Source organism: Orycteropus afer, unplaced genomic scaffold (assembly GCF_000298275.1).
Source record: "Orycteropus afer afer isolate SDZICR_OR568_19922 unplaced genomic scaffold, OryAfe1.0 scaffold00596, whole genome shotgun sequence".
NCBI classification, from domain to species: domain Eukaryota; kingdom Metazoa; phylum Chordata; class Mammalia; order Tubulidentata; family Orycteropodidae; genus Orycteropus; species Orycteropus afer.
In genome coordinates this window covers 1,228,077-1,240,183 of record NW_006922183.1, presented here as the reverse complement: position 1 = coordinate 1,240,183, position 12,107 = coordinate 1,228,077, and the positions used below count along the sequence as shown (strand labels likewise).

General features: G+C 39.1%; 1 protein-coding gene across 1 annotated transcript in view; it reads right to left on the bottom strand.

Annotated features, from left to right (window-relative positions):
- The window catches only part of DCBLD1 (discoidin, CUB and LCCL domain containing 1), a 77,833-nt gene that overhangs the window by 37,059 nt on the left and 28,667 nt on the right, over nucleotides 1-12,107 (bottom strand). The window contains exons 2-3 of the mRNA XM_042783028.1: nucleotides 10,639-10,851; nucleotides 276-410 (exon numbers count right to left, since the gene is read on the bottom strand). Of these exons, the coding sequence (XP_042638962.1) occupies nucleotides 276-410; nucleotides 10,639-10,851 (348 nt within the window). The remainder of the gene's footprint in view (nucleotides 1-275; nucleotides 411-10,638; nucleotides 10,852-12,107) is intronic.

Sequence of the window (12,107 nt, the reverse complement as noted above, 5' to 3'; positions counted from 1 at the left end):
AAAAGGGTCAGGAGGGCTGCCCCAAAGATGTGTTATCTAAGGTTCCTAGGTAAAAGAGATCATCCCTGTCACACATAAGTCAGCTGATCAATCTACATACTATACAATTATTCCATTCAGATCTATCCACTGGCAATGATGATGCAATCCTCTCTTCCCTCACATCTTAATTCTATATCTGAGGTCACAATTCTGTCCAGAGATGATGATAGGTAGCAAGAGGAATTCATAGACAGAGAAAGGTACACAGATTTGTGTTGATTCTTCTGTTATACCTGGATGATCGCTGCTGGCATAGGTCAGCAAAAAACCCCTCCCAGAAATATGGGATCCACTCTCAAAGCGAATAGTTACTTCACTTGTGTTGAGCAAGAGTTCTTTGGGAACGGCCATACTTCCACAATACGGGCCTAAAAACAAAGCACAATTGTGGCATATTTCAAAATTGAGACCAGCACGAAGAATTGGTATGTGACACATTCTTTTCTTTAAAGGTCAAATTTACCAGAAACCCATAATGCAAGATTCTAATCTTTACCCAACTGAAATTTTGTTTAACATTGAGACTGATGACCACTGACTGGCATGAACTTGGTTATACTGACAAGGCAAGGGAGAAAACCGGCTTAATTGAATATATACAGGAGCTTACTCTAGACAAGCAACAAGTTGCAACTAATTAATTGTGAACAAGTCAAAAGATGGGTTTTGTTTTTAACAAAAAGACGACTACCAAACAAAGGTCAAATACATTAGGCAGTAAAGAAAATTTTATCACAAAAATGTTATTGTGGGGACCTCTTAAATTTGCTAAAAGAAATTTACAAATTCCCTTTTTCCAAGGAGGTTCCAGAATTAAAAGTAACAACTGTCTTTAACAATCTTATTTTTGTACAGTTTACACATTTCTCTCTCTCTTATAGTAACTTCTGGTTAACCTATATAACTTATTTTGATTTATAAAATAAGGATCTAAGGCATTTGAAATATACTGTAAATTATTCAGTTAGGATTATAACATTGTTTCTACAATAAATTTCTTGAAAAGCAACAGGAAGCTCAATGAATTTTTAAAAGACAAAATTAGATTTGGAGCTATAAACAATCTAACTTTTCTTGTACTACTGTAAGTTAAAGTTTAGCTTATAAATTATCATTTTGAAAGTCATATATGCAAAACAATAATCTCTTAAAATGGTTAAAATGGCAAATGTTTGTTATATACATTTTATCACAATAAAACTTAAAATAATAATCGCTATGAAAATAGGAATTAACAAGCATATTTTGATAAGATTCATTCTTCATCAACTTCTCACAAATTGAAACAGTATGGAAATGGTCAATAGCAACGACAATAACAACAATCAGGTCAAGGAAAATGGAGGCAGGGAACCAATCAGACTTCAGCATAGCAGAAAGGCCATTTCAATCTGAAAAAAACTGGGGTGCACTAACCAAAACCAAAATACGGCCCAAACTGTACAGAGATTCAGGAGATCATGAACCCAACTAACCATTGGGCTTTCTTTCTGGTTCTTGTCTCACATTCTGATAGGTTGGGAGAGAAATGGGGGGGTGAGGATATTATTTCTGTAGAGATAGCACCTTGGAAACCCAAGGAGGGGTCACTATGAGTCAGATCCGACTCGACGGCAGTGAGTTAGATTTTCTGGTTTGAAAATTCCATAGCACTTCAATGATTTCTAATAAAAACTGTGAAGTAAATTGATTATCAGAAAGAACGTGTTGGGTCTTTTTTAAAAATTATTTTATGAAACAATTGAAAAAAAGGTTGCAAAATTTGAAATCATGTTACATGAATAGGTAAAAGTGTATACCACTACCCTAAGCAGTTGGGCAATATATATGATTTCCTAGAGCAAAAATACATTCTCACTACGGTCGAGTGGGATCTGACTCATAATGACCCCTCCTTACGTTTCTGAGGCAATATCACTACAGAAGTAGATTGCCCAACCTTCCTTCTGATGAGTGGCTGGTGGGTTTGAACTGCCAGGCTTCTGGTTAGCAGTCAGATGTATAATAAAATTCTAATGTGGTTGCACCCTCCCAAAATCATGCCTGGCACATAAATATTTCTGGAAGAAGTTCAAAGAAAGAATATGTAAACACCTACTCCTTTAATCAACCCTTACTCCACAAGGCACCAATCTCTTACATTCTTATTAACATGGCATAAAAATGTAACTAAATTCTATAGGAGATAGAATATCCCTCTCTATATCAATGCCATCATTAAAAGTTCTTTTCATAGATTCATCAAAATCATAACTATCACAATAGCAGTGGAGCGTTTTAGTCTGGGGGGTGGTTAGGAGTTGAGTATTAGCTACAGTATCGCCTATGGCAAGGCACCCAAATTACTGCCTGTCTGAAGGTCTGACAGATAAAGATTCTTTTTCATAGTCTGGAAGTTAATAAGTACATTCCTAGAGTTAAAAGGGAAAAGAGATGAAAACACAAAAATGTGACTGGCAGTGAGAGGGAAAAATAATTAATTGGAAACCACTGAAAAACCCTTTTAGTCTATCCTAAGCCATGTTCTCAGTTCTCAGTCTGACTCATGTGAGGATAACATCTTTTCTTTTGAAAGTCATTCCTCCCCTCCACTTCTGCCTACAACATATATTTCACTGTTAATAACCTACATTCTGGTTTTTTACAAGAGTCTAGAGCTGAGTTCAATTCCTGGCCAATGCACCTCACAGGCAGCCATCACACATCTGCCAGGGGAGACTTGTATGTCGCTATGACGCTAAACAGGTTTCAATGGAGCTTCCAGACTGGCATAGACCAGGAAGAAAGTCCTGGTGATCTACTTCTGAGTATCTACTGAAGAAAACTCCATTGATCATAACGCTCCTGTCTGCAATCGGTCATGGGGATGGCACAGGACTGTGCAGAGTTTGATTTCATTCCACATGGAGTAACCATGAGTTGGGTCCAACACAGGACCTGCCAATTAGTTGTGGGAAAAGCTATCAGTGATACCAAATGGAACAGCATCTGGGATTAGATATGAGACCAAGACTCAGTAGATAATGGGCTGATTCCTTAGCAAAAGGACTAAAGAGCCAGGAATCACAGGAGGTGCCTTCTTGGACCAAGTAGGTTAGCTCCTCTCAGCCCACACCCTGTTTGCAGCTACTGTTCCATTAGCAGCTAAGAAGGACACCCTTTATCTTTCCATGTGTGAATAAAAGAAAAGTGCCCTATAAGGAACAATGAACTCTATGCTCTAAGCAGAACCCAGAATTCTCTTAATTGTCTGGCAACTTGACAACCCGGGCAGCAACTTACAGCACATCTTTGGAATGTCTCCCCAAAACTCTTTGGGCATTATAGGGCAAGAAACACCCTAGTTAAAAATTTTCATTTCAGATGGCTATATTGTTTTGGTCTTAAAACTGATGAAACTTAGTTATTGTTCCAGTTGTGAAAGGGGTATGTTTTTAAAAATGGTATCACTTGCTTACACTCACTGCCATCAAGTCAAATCCAGTTCAGTTACCCCCATCAGTTTCTGAGACTGTAAATCTTTACGCAAATAGATCACCCCATCTTCCTTCTGTGGAGCGGCTGGTGGGTTTAAACTACTAACCTTCTGGGTAGCAGCCAAATGGCTTATCCACTAGACCACCAGAGCTCCTTTAATATGCTGTTAAAAAAAAAAAAAAGTCTCACCCTCCATAAACATTCTCTTAGTGGTGAAAAACACGGAGACCAAATTCAAAAAATAAATAACTCCTGAAAAATTTATCATAAGATACTACAACCACACAAAACAACTGACAATCTCCACTGGCCTTATGGAGCCCCTTCTGAAGCAAACATTTAATTTCCCATAAGAAGGTAATTTCTCAAGTAAAAACAGAAAGCAAGAACCCTTTCCTGGGAGTGCCAGCGGCAGGGCAAGCCACACCACACACTCTCAGTTGCCAAGAAAGCAGTGTCCAGCAAGGGTCCAGATCCGTGCTCAGAGGTGTGCAGATAAACAATCTCTGGAAATGCTGAAGCCATTAGACTTATGTCTGTTTTCCAGATGGTTTTTCAATGCAGTCAAATGGCAGAGTTTGTTCTTGCTTGCTTATTGCAATAGGGTCATTGTACAAAATTACAGAATTTTCAGGGCCATTTTCTTTGAAAAGGAAGGAAATTAGCATTAAAAAGGGGATATTCCTGGGCTGTACCATTAAAACCATGGTCACGTAAGAATGTAAGTGGTGTCCCTGGAGAGTTTTGGTCTCTGGTTCTCAGACAAAAATCAGTGACAGATGATAAATGAACCGGGCAGATTCTTAGACAAAGGTGCAACTTTCCCTGGGGCTCTGAGAGCCAGGTCGCTAAGTGCTTCAACACAGGAGCTCACTACTCACCTAGGACATTATATCTCTCCCCCTAAAGTGATGGCAGTTACTAAAAGTGAATCTCTGTGAGTTTCCAGGGAAATATTTGGAGGCAAGGAGAAGGAAGAGCTCAATAGTTTTTTCTACTTGAGACCTGTGTTAAGAGATAACTAGCGTGGGATATTCTGGCTGATACAACCTTTATAAGTTTAAATTTTTTTCTAAATTCTACATTGGCATAAAAGCCAGTTGTCATCTAGTTGATTCTGACTCATGGTGACCCCACGTGTGTCAGAGTAGAACTGTGCTTTATAGAGTTTCAAAGGCTGATGTTTGTCCAAAGTAGATGACCAGTCTCCCCCCCTCCCCCGCCCCAGGATTCTTTGGGTACATCTGAACCTCCGTGGTTAGCAGCCAAACTCTGAACTGTTTGTACCACCTGGGAATGACTCCTAGGCATAAAAGCCAAGGCAAAACAAAATAAAACAAAAACAAGTAAACAAACAAACAACAAACAGCCCTGCTCAAGCATTTCTACCAAAGTAGCCTCAACCACAGAGGAGAAAGTACTTCTGGGTGGTGGGAGAGCCGAAGTATCTCTTACAAGCTGGCAATTTCTTCAAAGGCATCTGTTTCACCTTTAAAATGTGTAAGACATATGCGAGACACAAAACACTTGTAAAACAGAGCCTGCCAATCCTGTGCCTTTCCTTCTTTGGGATTATTTAAAAAAAAAAAAAAAAAAAATCTACAAAGGAATAATGATTAGCTCTTATTGCAGCATGCCAGATATATATCATTCCAAAACATTATCACAGAAATTATGTTCTGATTATGAGTCAAAATACTCAGTATTATTTCCTACTTTTCTCATTCTTCTTGTTCCTAGAGTAATATAAATATTAACATTTGACTTGACATCAGTGTACTTCTAAGTCACAGACAATGGTAAAAAAAAAAAAAAATACTGGGGGTGGAAGTGGAAGAACAGGAAATGTAAAGGAACAATTCCTGAACTTCCTGGTTTTTCTATAGTGCAAATCATTTAGCAGAATAGAACTACTTTAACCGACTACAATTAGGTTTCTGCAGTAATCTATGAGCCTAGGAAGACTGGCCAGTACCCAGTTCCTGCCAAGGTTCCTTGGGTAGGTATTCAGGGGCTCCCTTGGCAGAACCTCAAATTCTACCCATCAGGGGAGGGTCAGCTTTCAGGGGAAACCCAAGACCCACTCAACCTTCTTGAAATGTCAGGAATGAAAAATGACAGTTCCTCTGCGGCCCCTGCAAGCAGTAGTGGCAGAAACAAACCTCTGAGTGGATTCAAATCTCCAAGTCCTTTCTTCTCAGAAAGACTGGAAATGGAACTTAAGCAGAGGGAGAGGGGAGGTTATAGGGGACTGAAGAGTTTTAAAGTTGAGGGTAATAATCTGCAGCATGAATTCACAGCCTCACCTCTGCAGTGTCATAAATAAAACAATGTGAGAGATTTCATATTTTAAATTTGGGTTTAAATCAGCATCTACTTTCCACCAAAGCTCAAGATATTTTAATGTTTTATATAATGAACCTCTCTATTATTTTATATTATGAATATGGTTCCCTGAGAATCAGCACCAAAGTAGCAAATTTAACTGTACCATACAAAAATTTTAAAGAGATGTTAGTTAAATATATTACCGGCTTAAATCTTCATATTCTAGGTTTAACAATAAATGTGTTTAATCATGGGACAGCTTTGACTACCTTAAGTTTCTATTGCTTTATATGGCCAAATAGAAGATGAACTTATTTTCCAAAGTGTCCTCTGAAAAGGTGTCACCTTAAATTTGAGTTTTTGCAAAGATTCATATTACACAGACCTCTTTGAGCAACAAAGAACTATTTGGAGAAGACATGTCAGCATGAAATAACCCGTCAATGAAGTTTTCAATGCAAAAGAGTCTCCTGACAAAAGTCGTACAAAAGGAGGTGAAGAAATTTACTACAGATTTAGTTCTTATTCCTGGGGGATATGTGACCTCACAATTTCAAATGCTGGATATTGCTGTAAACAACTCTTTTAAAGATCCTTTTAAAAAGCGATAGTGTTAGGTCAGCCAAAAATGTATCACCTGAATTTAGTCATGAAGGAAACCTCAAAGCAGCCCAAGTTGACAGACATTCTACAAAATAACTACCAGTACTCTTCTAAACTGTACAAAAGACAATGAAAGACTGAAGAGCTACCCTAGATTAAAGGAAATGGAGGAGTCATGACAACTAAATACTTTGTGATCCTGGATTGGAGCCTAGACCAGAAAAGGGGCTTTGCAGGGAGTCTCAGATGCTTTGGTCCCTTAAATAAAAACCCAGAAGCCCTTAGTTATAGTGGAAACAATCTCTGTGAAGCAAAGCATGCTCCCTTTTAAAGACCTCTTTTTTTTTTTTTTTTTGGCCAGGATAATAACATGCATGATCTTGACTAAAATTTTTTTAGATCTTTCCTAAAAATGTTATCAGCTTAAAAGTGAAATTTGTGGTTTAAAAAGTATCTAAAAAGCTTTTTTTTAATCTTAACATTTTTTTCTAAAGCAAAGCTGATATACTTCATCAACTTTGCTCTTTCTTGACTGTTTCAAAGATATTTTGAAAGAGTTAGTATCTTAACTATGCTACAGACATATAAATGCATTCTTCTAATCAATACTTTAATCTGAAACATCAGCCCCATAAGTATAACACATAACCAACAGAAGAAAATAATCCCATTCTGTCTGTATCAGTCCTTTTAACACCAGCAAGATCAAGGGTATATTTTGGCTGATTACTGTGAAAGCTGGTGTGGGTGGTCACAGTTGTTTACAAGTACATTTTGTTACCAAGAATGTGGATTTACTTTTTTTTTTTTTTTACAGTGCTTCGAGTATATGAACCAAACATTTAAAGCAAAACTGATAAGGAGTAAATCATTAAAAATGAGTTGCATAATGACTGAAACTGTATAATTTCAGCATATTCACAATGGTTAATGTAATCACATTCCAAGTATGTCCACTCTTGGCATAGCTTACAAAAATTAATGCCAAAAAACATTATTCTTTTTCAAAACATGAATTCCAAATTCCAAATTCTGGTAACTTTGAGTTTTGAAATCACTTGGCAATGGGATTTAGCAATCAGTTGGCTAATGAAAAAGAAATCCAGCTAGATAAGCTGAAACTGTATTCAGCTGTTTTAGCCATGCATGTAAACTTTAGAGCAGCCATTCACCAGAATGACAGGAGATATTCTAGCACATCAATTCCCTCCCAGCTGCATTTCCGGGCATTGCCCTCCTCCACCTGCTCAGGTGATACAGCTGTGGGTCCCGGGGACCCTGCACTGGTACTAGGGCTCCCCCTCCTCAGCCACCTCACTGCAAAGGTGCCTCCCACCCAACCGGGAGTTGGACGATGGGAATGTCCCTTTCCCTGAATCCTGGCCAAAGGAAGACAAAGCACTCTGTCTCTCCTCCCCCTTTGTTGAAGCCTGTGCTGCTGAGGAAACCTCAAAATTTTTCCACAAGCCACTTCGTACCCAAACTTGATAAGCGAGCTTCAGTCCTAAGAAGTTTCATTAATCAAAGTATCACAGTACTACAAACTCACCAGGGGACAATGTCAACTGAGTTAAAGTATAGGTCTGGTTAGTGATTTTAAAGGCAGAAATTCTGAGGATTGTTAAATATTTTCTCTTAAGAACACCCTCAACCACAAATAACACATAGTCTTTGTGTTTTAGACAACACTGCTGTATAATGCAATAATGGGCTGGTCTACCTGGGAAGAGCGATGTTAGCTATGGCATTCTTCGCGTTCTGGGGCTAGAAGAGAGGAGGGCAGTGGAGGTAGATGTCTTGGAACCACAAAGACACAGATATAATCTTCCCTTCAGCCCTTAACTAGTTGAGTGATCTTGGGTATTTTACTTAATTTCACTGTGCTTCAGTTTCCCTATGTGTAAAAAAGGAGTTAATAATATTTACCTTGTGTGGTAGATAATATATATAAGGGCCTTATATATATTATACCTGATAATATATATAAGGGCCAACCATGTGCCTGGCATACAACAGATTTTTTTTTTCCTACAATAAGCAGATATTCTCTGTATCAAAGACAAATATAATTTTATATAGAATAAAAGTAAATAAAAAAATTAATTTATTGGTTTTATTGATACAAGTGAATTACAATTCATTATGCATTTCCTAACAAGGACTCAAAGTGTTGAAAATTCAAGAATCCAGGAATATGGAGGTCAATGCCCTGAAGGAGACCAAGATCACCACACACCCTAGCTAGCTCCAGGCATGCAGTTCATTCCTTTTCCTCTTGTTTTGTATAGTTTGTAAAGATATATCAAAGGTAACTGGTACACTCCAAGCTGTGGGAAAGCCACATTCTCTCTCAAAAAGCCTGCGTCAGGATGATTTGCTCCCCTTTGTAGTTCCTCTCACCTCAGCCTCTGACTCATAGTCTGTCAGCAGGTGGAATGACCTGCTCATTTCAGGGAAAGGCAGCCCTTTTCACAAAAGACCAGCAGAAAGCAGTTTCTGGCCCTGCAGCACTCTGCCTCACATTTGACACGTGAGCTCTGCCATGCACTCAGCTCTCCCAATCTGGACTGAATGTCCTGGTTAATGAGGGATTCTCTGAAGAGCCTCCATAAGTTACAAACATGTGACCAGAGGTGACAGAACAGTAAGCGTTCCCAAGGGTCTAAGGCATCCCTGGATTTTTAGATTTTTCCCATTTAGGTCAAACTAAAGTTATCAAAGTTCCAACCAATTATATGAGGAAAAAAAAGTGTAAGAGTAATTCAACTGTTCATTAAAATACACATAATATTCCAAGGGATAAAAACAAAATAAAACAGAACAAAACAAAAAGCACCTTTAGACTGTTTTTCCCAAAGAGGCTGGATAAATTGACACCTGTGAAGTCTCATAGCCAGTATGGACTTCCAAACTGGGGGAGGCACTGTGGCTGAGGACATAGCTCTGCACCAAAGGGAAAGACAGGCATGAAAGCTGGGTGGTTAAGAAATTACCTGTATAAGTATTTTGTTACCTGTGCATTTACACAATTAAAAAAAAGAAAGAAATTACCTGTGGAACTAGTAGGAAGATAAGATTTTACTTAAAAATTGTATCATTTTTGGAGCTGTATGCATAGAGAATTTCATAAAACCTCTTATCTCAAGAAAAGCTGTATATAGTTTTGCCTTTGTTTTCAAATTGTCTAATCTCAAGGTACCTCCTTAGGCTTACTAGCATCAGAGTCACAGTTAAGGTGATTTCAGGCTCTAACCTGCTAGTTGTTGTTGTTGTTGTGTGCCGTCAAGTCGGCCCCGACTCATAGCAACCCCTCCTTGGGTTTCCGAGGCAGTATCACTACGGAAGTAGGATTGCCCAACCTTCCTTCCGAGGAGTGGCTGGTGGGTTTGAACTGCCAGCTGTCTGGTTAGCAGTCAAGTGCCTTAGCCACTATGCTACCAGACCTGCTAGTAGTACACCCAAAAGTACAAAAAACTAAATCTCCAAAGGTTGATTTGGAAGCTGTCTTTGCACTTGCTGTTCTCTGACCCAGACACTCTGACCCCAGTCATTCCTGCATGCCTATTCTCTCCCTTCGTTTGGGGCTCTGCTCAAATGCCCCTTCTGGAGCGCGGCCTTCCTAACCGTCCCAGCTGACAGAGCACACACACACTCAACACAGGTTCACTGTCCCCTCCGTCTACTTTGTTTTTCTCATTCTTTCTTTTTTTCTCCTTCTCTCACATCTCTTTTCATTTTGTAGATGCATTTGTTTAATTGTTTATTTTTCTATGCCTTCCCCCTTCACCCACTTGAATATAAGCCCCATGAGGGAATAAACTGCTTTTCCACTGCTGTACCCCAGTTCTTCAGAGGGTCTAGAACACAGTGTCAATCAATGTTCAAAAAATACGTGTCAAACAAATGAATGAAAGAGTTATACATGTTTTTTTTTTTCTTACCAAATGTTACACACCTCCAGTTCTCTTCCCAGCAAGATTTAAAATCAACACATCTGAGATACCCACAAGGCTAACATCTCAGTAGATGTCCTTGTTGTTTTGGTTTATGAAACAAATGTATCCATTTTAGCTGCCCTGAGAGGTTACACAAAATAAGGTTCTCTTCTAATGTTCCCAGGCTATAATGCCTTTCTATCCAACTCCCAAATTTTTCTGTGCTCAAAGAAACATAGATCTCTTTTCTTACCATATTGGTCAGAAGAGCTGGTGAAGAGAAGGTAGTCAGAAGCACAGGTCTGGGATTCAATATCCAAATCTCCCAACCTCAAAATCAGTCTCTTCCCCTTTGGTACTATAATAGTCTTTTCACAAACAGTGTGATTGGGATAAGTCCCTGGATAATTTTTAGATGTCATTGTGCCACTGTCCTGATAGGTCACTATGTGTCCACAGCCATCACCTGTTTAAAAAAAAAAAAATGAAAGAAGTAAGTGAAATTAATTCTGAGGATTGAGAGAGTCTAGTGCAATGTTTTAGTAAGGTATTTTATTCCTTCTTTGGAGAAATGGAAAAGATAAAGAATGAAGATTGGTGATCAAAATGTTTCATGTATTAGCATGGATAGCATTTAGCAAATGCATTATTTGATCGTATTACTATTTCTAACCACCTATCCATCCACCCATCCATTAAAAATGTGCTTTTGTCTGTCAGCAAGCCACCCCAAAAGTCAATGCCATGTAATAATTTGCAATGGAGAAAGTAATATTACTCACTTCATAAGATTGCTGTCCTGATTAAATGGAACACAATATGTAAAACACTTCTGATAGAATCTGACACTTATGCTGAGAAGCACTTGTGTAGGAGCAAGTCATTTCACAGGGGCTGGAGCCAGTCACTCAACACTTATATCTCAGTTATTGACAATCACAGATATGAGGATTTCTGAGAGATTCTGGATGTATCATTAGAGAATGTCAAGGATTTACCATAGTACGTGCTTATCACCTAGCAGACATGGTGCTAACTGTTGGAAACATAAAAATATCAATGGCCCCCTCATAGCACTTGTGGTGTCATGGGGGAGAGTAACATATTTGAGTAACTATAATACCAGTTGCTATGTGCTGTATCAGGAGCCTGAGCAAAGTGCCAGGGAACACAGAGGAAGAAGGCAAACAAGAAAAAAAAATACCTATGAATTATCAGTCTTCCCCTAAGATGATAAATTATCTCAAGACTCTGAATAGAGAATTTTACAAGTTAACAACAAACATCGATGGCATGCACAACTGGGTGGGCTGCAAGGGAAATGAGCTCACGCCGCAATCATAGTGCAACATGCCTATAGTTAGCATGGCTTTACATAAACAAAACAAGAATTTCCAGCCTCAGCTAGAGGGAGAGAAAGCAGAAATCCACTGGAGAAGGAAACTCTCTGAGGTAGGCATGGAAGTTCACTCCCTACCTAAGACTGAAGCCCCAACCTGGGGGTGCATACTGGGAACCTGAGGCACAAAGCCTTCCTCTCCCATCTCCTTCTGCAGACTTCTAAGCTTCCTCTCCAAGGGCAGTGGCGGTTCAGGGGCAGAATCTGTCTGTCAGTGGAGATTTGTGTGCTTGACTGCTAACCAGAAGGCTGGCGGTTCAAACCCACCAGCCACTCCTCGGAAGGAAGGTTGGGCAATCCTACTTCCGTAGTGATACTGCCTC